This window comes from Paramisgurnus dabryanus, chromosome 6 (genome assembly GCF_030506205.2).
Source record: "Paramisgurnus dabryanus chromosome 6, PD_genome_1.1, whole genome shotgun sequence".
Lineage (NCBI taxonomy): Eukaryota > Metazoa > Chordata > Actinopteri > Cypriniformes > Cobitidae > Paramisgurnus > Paramisgurnus dabryanus.
The window spans coordinates 23,491,841-23,510,022 of record NC_133342.1 but is presented as its reverse complement, the minus strand read 5'-3'; the positions used below and the strand labels follow the sequence as shown (position 1 = coordinate 23,510,022).

At 35.3% G+C, this 18,182-nt stretch overlaps 2 protein-coding genes across 2 annotated transcripts; one reads left to right on the top strand and one right to left on the bottom strand.

The window, feature by feature from the left end:
* The first annotated feature begins 74 nt into the window (after positions 1–74).
* On the top strand, positions 75–16,603 carry hfm1 (helicase for meiosis 1). Its single transcript, XM_065276185.1, has 40 exons — positions 75–208; positions 784–875; positions 1,001–1,089; positions 2,553–2,769; positions 2,910–3,193; positions 3,452–3,493; positions 4,178–4,248; positions 4,328–4,460; positions 4,560–4,711; positions 7,831–7,908; positions 8,001–8,156; positions 8,241–8,441; positions 8,529–8,617; positions 8,931–8,974; positions 9,065–9,166; positions 9,267–9,412; positions 9,628–9,722; positions 9,856–9,989; positions 10,065–10,112; positions 10,232–10,312; positions 10,449–10,540; positions 11,022–11,128; positions 11,215–11,262; positions 11,747–11,844; positions 11,990–12,124; positions 12,240–12,325; positions 12,422–12,505; positions 12,692–12,849; positions 12,925–13,028; positions 13,194–13,409; positions 13,516–13,593; positions 13,672–13,793; positions 14,327–14,409; positions 14,512–14,594; positions 14,693–14,779; positions 14,998–15,159; positions 15,264–15,336; positions 15,626–15,656; positions 16,054–16,184; positions 16,261–16,603. The coding sequence occupies exons 2-40, from the start codon at positions 805–807 to the stop codon at positions 16,325–16,327; spliced, it is 4,278 nt and encodes a 1,425-aa protein (XP_065132257.1). The 5' UTR covers positions 75–208; positions 784–804; the 3' UTR covers positions 16,328–16,603.
* Positions 16,604–16,751: 148 nt separating this feature from the next.
* Positions 16,752–18,182, bottom strand: cldn18 (claudin 18; the record flags this gene model as incomplete). The annotated part of the gene is given in 4 exon segments (XM_065275846.2): positions 16,752–17,292; positions 17,295–17,308; positions 17,422–17,605; positions 18,005–18,182. Coding segments are annotated over 4 exon segments (462 nt in total), but the record flags the coding sequence as incomplete, so codon positions are not given.

Below are 18,182 nucleotides of genomic sequence, written 5' to 3'. Positions count from 1 at the left end.
AAGTGGACTATTCCAAATAGGTGGCAAGTAGAAGTACTGACGGTAAAGTGAAGAGAGAAATATAAGCACTGAATGAAAGAAAGAACAACGATGGCGCTTTATAGCAATTTTATTACCAATAAAATAACATGCATAGCTCCGTGTGTAATACGTCAGTTATAAATAATCAAGATAAAATTGGGAAATAATCCAGATTTCTCTATCGTTGGTCATTTTCATCTAGTCTGCATCATACTGTAGCATTAAAATACATTACATATGTGAATTTAAATAACATTGTGACAAAGTGTTTTTAAACATGTGTAATAGAAAGCCTTGCACGGGAATATTCCTTGAATATTCGCTTTGGTCTCAGATATGACATGAAATAACGCGGCATTAATGATGATGGCCCCATACTGCGTGACCTAACCTTGCGCGTGGCTCAAACAGCTCACGGTCACGGCTTCGCTTGTCCTCATCAAGGGAGTGGCAGTTACAAATTATTTCACGAAATTATCGGCGATTTATCATTTACAACCTAGTACACCTGACATATATGTAATGTGTTTTGGACTTGCAGTAGTTTCATGCTACCTTTTCCATTTAACATTTTATAACTGATGTTCCGAAAGCTTACCTTGTCGTTTAGCTAATTTTACCTCAGAGTAACATTAGCCAGCTGGCTAACATCAACAACAAAACTGTTGTACGAAACAAGGGTTCATAATAAACCGTTTATATTGATGTACTGAGTATTCATAGCTCATAGATATATTATACAAGTGTTTTGTGTATTTCTAGGATGACACTGACACCCACAAGATGTTAGATCCTGAAGAAGGCACATCTTCGCTGGACAACCTGTTTTATGACGGGCCAATGATTCATAAAGTGTGAGCAGGACTTTACACCATGTTAATAACTGATAAGAGACACACCAAATGATCTCAGAATAAAGAAATGAAATGCTTTTCTAATTAATACTGTATGGCAGCATTAATAATTGTATTCTGTATAGGAAGCCATTATATCATGGACAGTGTTCAATGGTGTTCAATGATCCACCCTTAATATCAGACACACCTGCAACACACCCTTCTTTATATGGTAAGTCTTGTTCAGGCCAGAGGGTTTTTTGGACAAACTGCAGATATTTGACACGTAATGCATGGTCTGGCTCTGTATTTGTAGTATTGCTCCATTTAAACAAACTTAACATAATAAACTTAAAGGGAACATTTCACAAGACTTTATTAAGATGTCAAATAAATCTTTGGTGTCCCCAGAGTACATATGTGAAGTCTTAGCTCAAAATATCATATAGATAGTTTATTATAGCGATTTAAAATTTTCACTTTGTAGGTGTGAGCAAAAATGTGTCATTTTGGGTGTGTCATTTAACATGCACATGAGCTGATCTCTGCACTAAATAGCAGTGGTTGGTTGGATAGTGCAGATTAAGGTGCGGTATTATCCCATTCCTATTCAGTCTCACAAAATTATGTACCTATAGACGGTTTCATAGGACGCACGTTTTTTTAATGGTAGTTGCTAAACTGATCTCTTGAACAAATGCCTCGTCGAAAATAACAAGTGTTTTGGTTTCCTAGGTAATCTATGTGTTGTTATATAATAAACTATGTTTAAAGTACTTTGTTGTTATTTATTCTTAGCGGAGTTTACTGGAAGTTACGTGCGGACCGCGACAGCCGCTTGTTTATGTTGTTACTGCTGAAACCGTCTATAGTCACGTAATTTTTTTATTCTTTTTCATGATACTGTCACGAATTTCCACGTTTTTTTGTGATCGTATCACGAATTTCTGTTTATGTTTTAGTGTCACATATTGGTTACTCAACTGCTTTTTCCTATTTTCAAACCATTTTCGCTTTGGTTTAGGTTTAGATTGGGTGTTTGCATTAGGATGTCACTTTAAGTATTGGTTTATACTATTTTTTTCAGATGTATTTTTTATATTTTCTAAATTTTAAACCATTGTCGTCTGGCGTTAGGGTTAGAGTTGGGTTTGGGTAAAGATGTCATTTTATGTAAATCTAACCCTAAACCGAAGCGAAAATGGTAAGAAATTAGGACAAAACAGGAACCAATACGTGACGATGACACATAAACAGAAATTTGTGATATGATCACGAAAAAACATGGAAATTCGTGACAGTATCACGAAAAAGAATCAAAAAATTATGTGACTATAGGTAGGTGATTTCGTGTCACTGGGCTGCCCCTTCTGACATCACCAGGGGAGCCAAATTTCAATTACCTATTTTTTCACATGCTTATGGAGAATGGTTTACCAAAACTAAGTTACTGGGTTGATTTTATTCACATTTTCTAGGTTGATAAAAGCACTGGTGACCCAATTATAGCACTTAAACATGGAAAAAGTCAGAATTTCATGGTATATCCCCTTTAATAATACACCAGTCAGCTAGTCTGGCTGCTTATTTACCATCTCCGTGCTTCTGGGTTAGGTAAAATATAAAGACATCTTAGTAGAGTGTAATGTGAATATAAAAGTAAATCCTCCCTCCTCATCGTTTACTCTCATTAAGGTTTCTCCCAGAGATCAAAGACATTTCTACCTCCGCCAAAGAAACTTAGTTACAATCCTATTGAAAGTGTCCAAGTGTCCAAGACACGGGAGCCAGAGGAATCTGTTCTCTGGACACATGGAGCCTCTGGAGAAAGAGGTTTCTCGGGTGCAGTGCAGGATATGGATTGTGAAACCAGACATTTACCTCCTGCCAGGTTTCCTGCGTTCAAGACTCGGTACTTTGGTTTCTTTGTTTGTACATCTTGAATGAGTTTATAAAATGTGCTTATTAAACAAGTAGTCTTTTGTTTTGAATGGACATTGGCATTGTTACAATAAGTTAACAGACAGCATTTTGTTTTAAATCTTGCCTTAGGTTGTTCACAGCTCCCGCAGGAAAGATGTCAGGGAATGCTGAAGACAGTAGGCCTATCACAAATCAGTTGATACCATTAACAAATAAAGATGCTTTCTTGGGTCAGGTTGCTGTGACAACCAGCAGTTCGCAGGCTACACATGCTGTCGCTACCTATAGTCCCTTTATTGGGTGGAGCCAAGCTGAGCAATGTCGTTCTGCTGAACGAAACTGTGAATTTCCTTCAAAGACCCCCCAAAGAGCCCATGATCTTCAGCTTGCTCCCAAACCTATTCAATTTGAAGGTAATAAAAATACTAAAGCACTATTACAGTAGTTAACTGTCATGATAGGACTTAATTTGGTGCAGTTAAAAAGGTAATTTGCATTTCTTTCCATTGTTGATAGGGTTCACATTTACCGGTCATTTTGCCGTTATACCGGTTATTGTGTTCAACTATGAAAATTTGTCTTTTGTTAATAGTTCATTCCTGTTCATTTTTTCAACTACGGTATTAATTGTTTAATCTTATTAATTAATTTTATTGATATTGTTTTCTTAGGGTCATCTGGAAAAGGAACTCTCCGTCCAGTCTCTGAAATTCGTATCCTGCTGAATTCAGCTTTTTTGTTTTTGGATTGGATGCATATTTATACCACATATGTGGCATATTTGGATTTTTAATGATAATCTAATAGGTGATGTTCACACAGTGTTCAGGTTGACATCCACATTTGGTTACAAGCGTTCACACAGCACATTACAGACCAAAGTCAAACCTGTATTCTATTCGCACATGACGCCTGTAGCCAGGAGGATGGATGTAAATGCCAAAAATTGCACCTTCTTTGTGAACAAAAAGTATTACATTTGGATTGCCATTGCACCGTGTAATATCGCATTACACCGCAGCTCTCTGGTATTGGAAGATCAACTGTACATATCATTACAAAGCAATTCTGCAGTGTGGTTTACAGTTATCTACACAGACTCTTTACTTCAACATAGAGTGACTGGTAACATTACCGAAAGCAAGTCTATTACGTTTTCACATAGCAGGGCTTTTCCGTAAATGCGGTTGTGAGTTCTGAAAATGTATGGGTGTGAGATGGTAATACTGTAGAATGCAGTTGTCACTCTGTGAGAACTGCATTCATTATAAAGTACTTAAATATGGGTGTACCGGTGTAAAAACTATTTTCTGGTGCTGTGTGAACGTAGCCTGCATTGTTGAATTCTAGTAAGGTATAATGTGTCATGTTCAATGTTTTCCTTGATGTGTGCATAGCTGCTGAATTCAGATGTGTATTTAAAGAATTCCCCTACTTTAACTACGTACAGTCCCAGGCATTGGATGATGTAAGTCTCTGTGATTGTTTTCAATGTAGGCCATAATTACCAAGGACTATACATGTGGTAAACTTTCACTCTATTTTAGGTTCTGTACTCAAGTAAGAATTTTGTTGCCTGTGCCCCTACGGGGTCTGGGAAGACTGTGCTCTTTGAGTTGGCCATTATTCGACTTCTGATTGGAGCTTCAAAGCCCTGGCACAATGTCAGAGCAGTGTACAGTAAGTAACATGTGCATACTTGGCATACATAATACAAATTGTATTCGCTTTATTTGATAATAACCCATGTACTATTGCTTTTTTTGTTTTATACTACAGTGGCACCAATAAAGGCTCTGTGCAGTCAACGATATGAAAACTGGATGCAAAAATTCGGACCTCTCGGACTAAAGTGCAAGGAGTTAACAGGAGACACAGAGATTGATGACATTTTTGAAATCCAGGATGCTCATCTAATTTTAACAACTCCAGTAAGTCTCCACAATAATGCAACTTATTTTGGCAAAGAACTGCCCACTTACATAGAATAGAAAGAAATTTCACGGCCACCAACCACCTTTTATTTGGTTTTTGCCCACAATTAAGTGTACACTGTAAAAAAAATTCTGTAGAAATTACAATGTTATTGCAGCTGGGTTGCCGGTAATGTACCGTAGATTTACATTTATGTAATTTACTTGCAAGAATTTGTTCAAAGTTCAATCAATTTTAAATATTTAAGTATTTATCTTTACAGAATAAAACTATACAATAACAGCCTCATGCAAAGCATTCTGGGAACCAGAAATCATCATCAACCTTTTTCTGTTTTTTGCTTCAGATTTTGTTTCCCAGAATGTTTTGCTTGATGCTGTTTTTTTAGTTTTATTCTATAAAGACTAAGACTTGTAAATGTTTAATGTTCATTTAACTTTGAACAAAATGTTGCCAGTTAAAAACATAAATTTAAATCTACGGTAAATTACCGGCAACCCAGCTGCAATTTCTACGGAATTTTTTTACAGTGTATGTTTTAGGGGTGTCCTCGACTAAGGATTTACATATTCGAATCAGAATTGTCGAATCTTTCCATAGTCGACCAATAGTCGAATCATCTATGTTTGTGTGCATGCGTTGGGAGGGGGCCAGACCAGGTACAAATTGGTAACTTTTATTTTCTTTCACAAGCAGCACACATAAACAACTTTCTGATAAAGTGACCAAAACTGTCTTTCAAGTAATAAACGAAGACAAAACTGAGGATGCATTTATTTTTTTTTAAGGTAAAATGTAAGGCAACATTTGTTTAATTATTCCTCATAACATTTTAAAGCCACGATATACAGAACATCACACAAAAATACATTTTGATAACTAAACCTAAAAAAATAACAAAGGTGATCCTGCCTTGGAAACTCCGGCTACAATTAAGTGTTTTTATTTAATTTGGAGATAGCGCGTCAAAGCAGTCATGACCAAAAAAACCCGACAAATGAGAAATGACAAATAATTTGTGATTGTGACTGTAAATGATAAAAACTAATCTTTATATACAATTCATTAAACGTTAATTTATAACAAGAAAAACACTGAAATTAATGATTTTATAGACACTACGCGTTATTATTTAGCACAGAAATACCTGCTTGCTTGCTTTGACTTTGATCATCTCTGTATTAACTTAAGATACAGAAAGACCGGATGATATTATTTATTTAAGGAATCTCTTTGCTATCATTTGAAAGTGAACACCGCCCGACCATAATATTAAATCACAAGAAAGACATTCGTGTCAGGCAGAAATAGGTTCGGTGCAGTCGTGCAGATAGTTTTCGTTTCATCACCGAAATTTAAAAAAACGGCTTACCTGTTTTGTAGTTTAACTTTTGACAAGATAACACCTTTGTTTTAAATACATTTTAAAAACTTATACTCGTCGAAAAACATCCGTTTTTTAATGTTTAGTTTGATGAACTTCTAAATATGAGACGCAGAGAGCACCTAGCCCGTTCGGCTAAATTACATGCGCAAGCATATCCAGCACGCAACAGCGCAACATCCATACAACGAAAAGCTATCCAAAATGTACATACTTAAATTAGATCAGAATTTACGTTTATAATAAATACAATTTTTTAAATAAAATAAGGTCAGAAGTAACAAAGTGCAGAACAAATATGTAAAATGCCTCAAGTGCACGGAAACAAAACACAAGCCAAATAGTTAAATCAGATAACCCAAAGTCATTCATAAATAAAATAAAATATAGAAATTATTAAAAGAACATAAGGCATAATATAATTTGCCAGCTTTGTCTTTTAAATGTAGAAACAAAGAGGCAATGGTTTATTAACATAGAAACCTCTTATGCACGTGTAGCCCGGACACAGGGGTTCTTGGATTTATAAACGCATTTTAAAAATATTTATTGAAAGCTGCTACTTCACATATTATTTGCAGCATTATCATAATATGCAGTATATTAATATATTGTGAGAAAGCTGTTATATGTGAAATCAGATAATGTGTGCACATATACGGCCAAAATTGAATGATCCTCATTTCATAACACATCTGCGACGATTCGACTGTGAGATTGGTAGTCGAATCAGGCTTCTCCTATCGATGCATCGAATCTTCGACTATTCGGGGTCACCCCTAGTATGTTTATTTGAAATAAAAAAAAAATAAGAAGAAGGCAAAAAACTTAAGTAATGGTTTAAGAAATAATCTTTAAATCCCCCCCAAACGCACAAGCAGTTACGGTTCCATATAGTTTTTATAGTTCATGCTACTGTCTTAAACTAAATTCTTAATATCGATTTTAGATGAAAACAGTGATTATTTAATCCACCTGATACAATCATTCATTGCATGGTCAGATTTAAAGGGGCCATGGCACAAGACTTTTTAAGATGTCAAAGAAATATTTTGTCCCCAGAGCACATATGTGAAGTTTTAGCTCAAAATACCATATCAATAATTTATTATAACATGTTAAAATTGACACTGTAGGTGTGAGAAAAAAATTGCCGTTTTCGGTGTGTCCTTTGAAATGCAAATGAGTGGATGAAGTGCAAACACTGATCACAATTGTGCTGTGAATTATTTTCTCTCTCCCTCTTTTTCTCTGCAGTAAATGGCAGGGCTCTGATTGGATAGTGCAGATTAAGGGGCGGTATTATTATAAAAAGAGCTCCTTATGACATCATAAGGAGAGCCAAATTTCAACAACCTATTTTTTAATGTGCTTGTAGAATGGTAACTAAGTTACTGGGTTGATCTTTTTCACATTTTCTAGGTTGATAGAAGCACTGGGGACCAAATCATAGCAATTAAACATGAGAAAACTTAGATTTTCATGCTATGGCCCCTTTAAACAGGACTTTATTTCTGGACAGACTGATATCGTACCCCAAACTTCTTACCACGAAAGGTTGTTTAAAGTCACACCATCTAATGTGGTTTCTAAGATAAGATTGTGATTTTAGGTTTTGTTCGCAGTACAGATCAAACGGTCAGTAGACAGTGGGGGCAGTTTGAGTCTGATGCTACATGAAAGACAGATAAAACATTTCCAATAACTCTAAAAGATTCTTCCTCTTTAAAGGAAAAATGGGACAGCATGACCAGAAGGTGGAAGGATAACTGTTTGTTGTCATCTGTTCGTCTCTTTCTCATCGATGAGGTCTGTTTTATTTACTTCCACCTGATCAATAATACCAATATTTTAAAAGGTGGAAGATAGTGATCCACCTTAGTTCTGTGTACTTTTTCTAGATACATGTGGTGAAAGACAAAACCCGTGGAGCCACTCTTGAGGTTGTGGTCACCAGAATGAAGACCATGCATTCATGCAGTCTGGCTGGAAATTCAGAATCAAAAGCATCAATGAGATTTGTGGCTGTCTCAGCTACCATCCCAAATATTCAGGACGTAGGGATTTCAGGAAGTGCTAAACTTATTCAGACTGTGTTGGTGTTTACTTTAATTGTTTCTGTGCTGTTATTCATTTTGAAGATATCTGAATGGCTGTCAGATGAATCAGGGCCTGCCACTTGTCTGGCGATGGATGAAAGTCATAGGCCAGTGAAACTGCGTCAAGTAGTTCTTGGGTTTCCCTGTGGAAGCAATCAAAATGAATTTAAGTTTGATCTTTCCCTCGACTACAAAATCGCAAACATCATTCAGACCTACTCTGATCAAAAACCAACACTTGTGGTATGGGAATCTTTGTGAATGCACAGGTGTTAGGTTGCATTTTTAAAATAAAAAAATCTAATTTTCATTTGTTTCGTATTTAAATAGTTTTGCTCTACAAGAAAAGGAGTTCAACAGTCTGCTGCTGTGCTTGCCAAAGATGCCAGATTTATTATGAGCGTTGAACACAAACACAGGTATCCAAGCGTGTTTAAATTTTATTTTTCGTTAGAAATTAAAACTTAAAAATACGCTGCATCCGAAACTGCTAACTTCCATATATAGTAGGCGAAGTAATGCTTTTCACCTACTAAATACTGTAGTATGGAAGTAGGTGGTTTCGGATGCAGCGATAGTATATTGGAGCACTATTTGCTTTACATTTTCAAGTTGGTGTACTACATGTTACTACACTGTTTTTCCAGGATATTAATTACTTTTATTACTTTTTATGAGAAACTTTTAAGAACTCTTGTGGACAATTGTTGTAAGTCATTATGTCTTTCATAGGTTAATGAAGTATGCAAACTCTCTGCTTGATTCAAAACTCAAAGGTGTGAAAACTTTATTCATGCAATTTTATCTTGTTTTTAAGATTCATGAAGTTTATTAATTCTCTTCCAATAAATCATTTCCTTTTTCAGATCTCATTCTTTGCGGCATTGGATATCACCATGCGGGCATGGAGGTGTCCGATAGAAAAGTGGTTGAAGATGCATTTACAGTTAGTGACTTGCCGGTGCTGTGTAAGTTTTTTACATATATCATTACTCATTTATTTTGATGTGTATTATTCAGTTCATAATCTATTGTCATGAAACTAAGTCTCTCTTTTGTTTTATTTAGTTACAACTAGCACTTTGGCCATGGGTGTGAATCTTCCAGCCCATCTAGTGATAATCAAATCCACGCTGCACTATGTTGGTGGTGCGTATGAAGAGTACAGTGAAGCTGACCTGTTGCAGATGATTGGGAGAGCAGGCAGACCACAGGTATTGCTGAAAAAGTAGAAACTTTAGTAGGTCATTTGGAAATGAAGTGTAACTTATAAAAGCAACCTACAAAATGCATTTATTGCATGAGTGGCAACTGCATAAGCAGTGATATATTTAATATTTAATCCTTAAAACAAAGCTCAAGTTAGTTGCCAGTGCTGGTTAGTGCTGTTAGTTTAAGTATTGTTGAGACTGGCTATAATTTTGTTTAGTTTGACACGACAGCAACTGCAGTGATCATGACTAGGTGTCAAACAAAGCACAGATACCAACAGATTTTGAGTGGCATAGACAGCATCGAAAGCAGGTACATGTCATATAAACCCCATTAAATAGTTTCACAGAGTTTTGTTTTTCTGTAAACATATGATGCAGGCCAGTGAATTTAATAATTGTTTATGTATGAAATATCATGAGAATAATAATATTACTATTTTCAGCTTGCACACAAACTTGGTGGAGCACTTGAACGCTGAGATAGTTCTCCGAACCATATCTGATGTGAACATGGCTCTAGACTGGATTCGTTCCACGTTTCTATACATCCGCGCATTGAAAAACCCCAAGCATTATGGTAAAGCCTTAACTTGTGGTAACCAAATCTTCAAATGATACGTTTTTCTTTATTGGTTTCCAAATTTTGTTTTAGGTTTCCCTCCTGAACTTGACAAATGTGGAATTGAAACTAAATTACAAGGTATGACAAAAGTGATAAACCGAACAAGTAAATTCCTCAATTACTTCACTTCAGCTGAATAGCTATATTTAGCTACAAACAAGCAGCTTGTGGTGTAAATAAAGTTTACTCTGTTTCAGAACTGTGCTTGAAGAACTTGAACTCTTTGGCTTCATTGAACCTGATTTCCATGGATGAAGACATTAACATCAAGCCCACAGGTGACTGATTGCTCTTCACAGTAGATTTCTTTCCAATATATGTCAGTTTATTTAAGTCTACTTTATGTATCAGTGTTTTATTGGCGCACAAAGCCAATATTGCCATTGATTGCAAATAAATGATTGTTATACACAGAAACTGGAAAACTGATGGCCAGATACTGTGTTGCCTTTGACACTGTAAGGCAGTTCAGTAAAGTGACTGGAACAGAGACTTTGCCCGAGCTGGTAAGAAAGTTTAAGAAATTCTGCGGTCTCGTTTATTTAGTCTAAGAAGGCTTTTGCTGTTTTTGTAGCTTTTATTTATCTGTTGTTTTTAAAGCACCACTATGTAAGACAATTGAAATGGAAAAGAGCATGTCATCAACGTTGTAAATATTGTTTGTGTGGCTTCGCCGTGGGCATGGCAATACACGTGAATTTGTTGACAGAACTGGTGAATGCAGAAAGTAATTTGGAAACCATGTCAACCGAGTAGGTAAAGTAACCCAAGGGGCTGTAAGTAGCAGGTTTTTGTGCTCCGACCAGACCACCCAACTTACAGACTGTGGTTGTAGCCGCTAGGAGGTTAATCAGGTTTCAGCAGCAGTAGAATTCATCCAGTTAAGAGTTGTAAAATAATTTTAGAGACTGTTATAAGGTCAAAAAGTGTTGCTTTAACTGCATTTAGAATAATAAAAAATGTAATATGTTTTTTTTTCAATTTTAGATTGAAATTATATCTAAGGGGAGGGAATTTAGTGACGTGCAATTGAGAGTAAATGAGAAAAAGACCTTAAACATGCTGAACAAGGATAAGAACAGAACCACCATCAGGTCAGTGGTCCAACTACTTCACACACACAGTTAATAGATGTAGATGCACTATTAGGAATGAAATCAATTAAATATTTTCTTTTTAGATATCCTATGGATGGAAAGATCAAAAGTAATGACATGAAAGTCAATTGGTAAGTTCCAGTTATTACTGTTTGGTATATAATTAATGATTAACTGTCTTTCTTATATTTTTTATATCCAGTTTCAACCTAACAGAGAACAAAACTGTTTACCATACAAATGTTACAAAAAGTTAAAGGGGCCATATTTTGAGATTTTTTTAAGATGTAAAATAAGTCTTTGGAGTCACATAACAGGCGAAATCTGAATGACCAAATTTTTTACATGCTTGCAGAAAATGGTTTAGAAAAACAAAGTTACGGGGTTGTTCTTTTTCACGTTTTCTAGGTTGATAAAAGCACCGTTTTAAACATGGAAAAAGTCGAATTTTCATGCTATGACCACTTTAACAAAGGTCCTTAAAGCAAAACATTGAAATGAAGTAAAATTACTGTAGTGTTTTCCATGCAGTTAGTAACTATATCAAAATAAACCTGGAAATGTTGAAATTTTATATTATTTCTGATGGTGTCCCTGATTATCCTTCTATTCCAGTCTTATTCAAGCTCAACTCGGCTGCATCCCTATTCAGGAGTTTGGACTCATACAGGACACTGGAAAGATATTCAGAAATGGAAATCGAGTCAGCAAATGTGAGCTTAAGCGCCTTAATTTCTCTTGTTGGTCTTTTATTCTCTCTGTCTGATGACATGGTCCTCACACTAGAAATACATTTTTATTTGTGTCACCTTTTTGCTCAGCATATTTGTGCAACATGATGTTTTTTGTCTCTGCCAGATCTGACTGAGTTTCTCCATCATCACTCCCAGAAGAATTTCTCCGCTCAACTCAATTCATTGATACTTGCCAAATGTTTCAGAGCCAAACTGTGGGAAAACTCACCTTATGTTTCCAAACAGCTTGACAAGATAGGTCGGTGATCTTTCTCGGGACCTAAAATTTCTTGTCATTTAAAAAAACTATAAATAGTCTTTTTATGAATTAGGTAGGTAATATATCTGAAAGATGTGTGTGGTTTCTTCTGTAGGACAATCCCTTGCGACAGCCATGGTGAATGCAGGGCTTACAACATTCAGCAAAATTGAGCAGATCAGTCCTAGAGAACTAGAGCTTGTAAGCCAAAGTCTTATAATTGTATAAAAATAAATATTATTTCTAAATATAAAATAGATATGATATCCCATTCTATCCCTTCTGCATTTTTGACAGATTGTGAACCGACATCCTCCATTTGGAAACCAAATTAAAGATGCTGTCAGTAAACTTCCAAAATATGAAGTTGCTCTGGAACAGGTAACTATTACAGGATCTCTGTACCGGATCTCATACAGTGTAGGGTAGCTGAAAATTGCCACATATTTCTGCTTTGTGAAATACACCATCTGTTTATTAGTTATTGTGCCATGCAGTGTTAAGAAACAACTTTTGAAATCATTTTGTTTTAATAAAATGTTTATATTATATAAAAATATTTTCTAGATTCACCGATACAGTGTGTCCACCGCTGAGATTGCAGTCACAGTGAACTTACAGAATTTCAGGGAACTGACACTGAAACACACAGTACCAGACCACCACTATGTGACTCTTATTATTGGGGACTGTGACAATAATGTAGTTTTCCAACAGAAAATCATGTAAGATATACTGTATGTGATTAACTGGTTATTTGCAAGTTATCTATATAAGACAAGTGCATAATTTTTTTCCAGGGATGCATTGCTCTTGAAGACTGGGAGTTGGTCAAAAAGAATTGAGGTGGCAAGATCTTCTAAGGGAGAAGAGATCAGCATTAATCTGATAAGCTCTGAATATGGTCAGTGACTGTCAAGCCAGCTATAAGCCATAGCTTTATGTTTAACCTATTTTAGATTTTCAAAATGTTTTAAACTAGTATCATTAAATGAAATATGAATTATTTGAGTAGTGCAAATTGTTGTCTGGTTTGTTTGGCAATAATAATGTATTGTTGATTATGTAGTGGGTCTGGACATACAAAAGACGTACAGCACCTTCTTCTCGGTAGAAAAGAGGTTTGTCGCTGAATCCCAAATCGTAGAGAGCCCTAGATGGAGAATGCAGAGGGTTGTGAAACCATTTAGAGAAAACCCAGAACTGACATATGATATGTCCTCAGACAGAGTTCAGACCCCTAGACAACAACAACAACAACAATACACTCAGTTTTTAGACAGAGGTAAACCTGTTATTAACTGTATTAAGCGTGTCACTGCATGTTGATACCATGCAAACTAAAGAAGTCTTGTGCATTTGTGTGAACTGCATGTTTATATATATTCTAGATCAAACATCTCCAGATACAGTTAAGAGGCAGTGTAATCATCTCTGCAGAAATAAGGAGCTCTGTGGCCATGACTGTTGTGCGTATTAAACATTCTACATGAGTCCAGACTTTCTTCTGCATGTTTCAGGTTGATTGATATAGTTTCCCTTTTTAGGCAAAGTTGGAGTTGAAATCGTCATGAAAAGAGCATCAAATCGGTCCTCTTTCTCATCATACCTTAATGATCTTAAAAGAAGGAATGAGAGACTCACAGAGACTCCTGTGAAACGTTTGAAGGTCACAAGTCTTACCACTATTGGTTATAGTATATGCACATAATTTTCACATATGGTGTATATTCTATTAAAGGTGCAATGTGTATATTTTAGCGGCATCTAGTGGTGAGGTTGCGAATTGCAACCAATGGCTTAGTCCACTGCTCACCTTTCACTTTAGAAACACATAGAAAAACTATGGTAGCTGCCACCGGACAAACATGTCATCATCGGAGACAACTTAGTAAAAAAAAGTTTGTTCGTTAAGGGCTTTTGTAGAAACATGGCGGCACAAAATGGCGACTTCCATGTAAGGGGACCCTCAGTTTATGTATAAAAACGTCTTATTCTAAGGTAATAAACACATAACGGTTCATTATGAAAGGTCTTTATACACCCCTGATAATATAGTTTTGTATATTATGTTGCATTTCTGTCAAGAGATCCTTCTAAAAATTACACACTGCACCTTTAAGTCCATTAAAATACATTATTTCAAATACACAGTATATTAAATTAGAAGCTCAGCCCGGTTCTCTTGATTTTTCTCTTTAGATGATGATGAATACTGGAACAGCAGCTATAAGCTTGCAGCAGTTCTCATACACACCCAAAGACACGCTTCCTGCTGTCAAGAAGTATTTTGGGGTTTTCTAGTGACCTCCAGGAGTTCTGTCATTAATGCTGAGCAAATCATATTGTTAAGATTTTAATATATCTGTGCTATGGTTGTTTTTAAGCATTGAGGGGACTCATACTGTAAGTACAAATGTCAACAGGAAACTAGAGGAACGTTTTATACCCCATGATGCTTCTTTTGATGGTATGTTAACATTACAATATAATAAACATGCAAAGGACAAAGCTTAACTTTTTTACAAATACTAATTTAAATTTCAAACGTAATTTTTTTTTGTTCAGGTGAAAATGACTTTATGGGAAACTTCTTTTCTGAAATTGAAGACTCCATACTGGAACATCCTGAACAAACTACTTCTTCAGCTCAAGGTTGACTTTATTAGTGACTATGGTGTTTGCCACATATACAATAGTACATGTTCATTCATATGACTGTTAACATATCAACAGTGAAGCTGTTACTTCTCCACAATCATAAAACTGAAAGAGTCAGAAGTGTTTTTTGCAACTGAAGTTTCACAAAGATCGAGAAATAAATGAAATCCATTATAATGAAACTGATGTTTATTCTACTCATGCAAATGCAGATCACTGTCCTGACTTGAATGATTTCTTTAATGTGACCTTTGACCTGGGAGTGAATGACTGGGATGATTTCGATGAAGGTAACTTGGTCAGTGCTAGCGAGATGTGCTGTGAATTGGAAAAATGCAATTCAGCGTTGGAACATTATCAACCCACAAATACTGGTTTGTTGGATTTGCTTGTTTCAGGATTCCTGATGTTTCTGTGCTTATTAGAATCAATACATTTTAAATGGACAGTTTTGTTAGTGATTTGTTTTGTGTGATAGGGAGTTTGACTGCAGTCACACAAAGCCAGGCCCAGACCAAACATGGAACGATAAGTCCTATTTTACCTCAAAGGTAACAGAAAAGAAAACATTGTCATTATTTGGAAAGATGCAGTTAAACTGCTTTTTTAAACCACTCCTATAGAGTATTTAATGATAATTTCACCGAAGGTCAGTGTCTTTCCTGGTTAACAGCACAGTTCTGATAAACACAAATATAATTTTAAAATTCAATCTCATGGGACTAAAATTATGTTTAAAACCAATTTTATAGTTGTGTAAAATATGGTGATATGGCTGTTAAATAATTATTTTGCTTTTGCTATTAATGCTTCTAAAAAAAATATGATTACATTTCACAGGATCCACTCTGTAGCTGTTACACACCAATCTGTAAGTATTACAATATTTATGTATATATTTAGGTCTAAACACTGTTTCATCGGATTCAAGTTAACTTCAGGTCTGTGCTTGTTTATCAGTCTGTTTAGCGATTAATCTGACCTCTGGAACAAATACCTTGTAGAAAATACTTTGGTTTCCAAAAGACAAGGGAAGACAGTGAGCATGGATTACCCATGTAGGGATTTGGCAGCAGGCAATAATATAAGGATCTGTAGTAAACATTGTATTTAATACATTTTAAATTTTAATTTAATTTGTTAGCTCTTTGTAATGGTTAATACGCTTTAGCTATGATTTTGAAGTTGAACTGAGGTAATTTACTGGTTATATTATATATTTTAAATTTTCTTTTTTTTTTTTAAATTTTTCCTTTTTGATTTCTCAGATGGTCTGCCAAGACATAAGCATGAACACACTGTCTGACCAGAGAGAAGCCCAAAAAACTTCAGTCCTTGGAAGATTTGATTTTTTCTCGATGGCAGACACAACTCAGGGGGAAAACACTTCTGTTAACAGGTATTTAAAGAAATAATTTAAATGTTTTAGTTATATATACATTTTGGTATGTGTTAACATGGGCTAATTATTGTAGGGATTGTGCAAAGGACAACAACAGCGAGGCAGATGTTTTTCTTGATATATTTGATGGACTGTGGTAAAGGGTTTTAGCACTGCTATGTAAAGTTCAAATACATTTTTTGGGATTTTTGTGTAAGGCCATTATATATAAAAAGAATGAACCTTTTCATCAAAACATGTGAAATGTCAGAAAGCACTGTACTATTATATCATTTCGTTCTGCATGCAGCAACAAATTTATTAAGCATCTTATTGCTTTTAAAAATACTGAACAGTATATTAATCTTCGTAGAATTTCTGATTCCTAAAAAATACTTTGAGAATGAAAATTGAGAATGAGAATTTTTTGTTTGAAACTTACTTAATACAGTAAGTTCTGCTGTTTTTTGTTGATTTTATGAATAGCAAATAGAAAGGCTAAAGAGAGGAGATAATTAAAGTTATCAACATTAAAATAAGCACTTCCCATGTCAGAGCATTTTTCCTCAATCTCTGTAAATTCATGCCTGTCTTAGTAACAACAAGCAAAAAAGACAAGTACTTATGTATAGCACTTTTAAAGTTTAATGGTTAGTATATTATTTACAGTGATTGACTTTTGGATCTTGAAGTAATATGATTCATACACTACCACAGTAAATACTATAAAGACATTCTTACAGACACATTCATTATTGCAATAATCTGATTATATTTAGCGTCCAAAGATATTACAGCAGTTCTTCAGTGCATGGTTTCTTGACTGACACGAAACATCAGTCTTCCTCTATTAATAATTTTGGCATCATTTTGTTCTCTGATGTTCAACCCCTTCATCAGCTGGCCTGCAGTGGCCTGGTGCTTTGTAAACATGACGCTTTTCTGTATCATTGTTGCTAAAATAGAACATGTGACTTAGTTTGAAATTCATGTGTCATTTTTGGAAATAATAAATTAAGGGGCAGTGTTAGACATGCAACTTACATTTGCATTCCTCTGAATGCGATGCTCATCAGAATTCCTCCTAGAAGTAATAAAGCTCCTCCTACCCAAGCTACATAAAGGGCGGGCCAAATATATACCTGACCAATGAAAAACAGAATAAAAGAACATTATGCATTAAGTTAATATGATACTACAAGCAAATTACAAAAAATGTACACTTGTCATAAAAAAAAAAAACTTTTCATCACACCTGGGAGCAAGCATGTCCATTCCACCCATGCCTAATCCACCAATCCCAATTCCGCTTTTTCCTATCTCGTCTCCGTACTGGCCCATGACTCCTATCTTTCCTTGGTTTGGATAGTAAGAGGTCATCATGAAACTAGCCACTATGTCATTGGCATACACTGATGGTCCAGATATGCCAAAAAGACCTGAAAACAACATAGATGTGGACAATTAGTATAATGTTGTAATATATGATACAAAATGAACAGTGAACTCTTCATAGTAAATATGAGATGCAAAAGCCGCTAAACGTCACCTTCGTCAAAAATTAGACACGATATTGGCAAAAGTCGGCACATATTATATGTTCATTAAACACTTTAGCTTCAAATCTGCTTAATCCTGGCCTCAGGCCATTTAGAAATATCATTTTGTTGGCAGAATTCATTAAGAGCTCATTTACAAGAAAACATGTCAGATGCACTTAGAGGGTTTTGCATCTGAGCTCTTCATGTGTAATTGTTTTAAAATGTTAATTGTTTTAATAAAACATAGTAACAAAGACTAATTAAAAGTTACTGAGCGATGACAAGCACATTGTTTACCGGCAACAATAAGCAGAATCCCTGCACATAGTGTCATTTTGGCTTTGATGCATCGATCCATGCTTCTTCTTTTGACACACTTTAGAGAGAACAGTCCGATCAAAACTGCATTTACACTAATGACAATGGCCATTATCATCAGTGCTCTTACAGTTTGAAAATGTCCTGAAAATGAAAC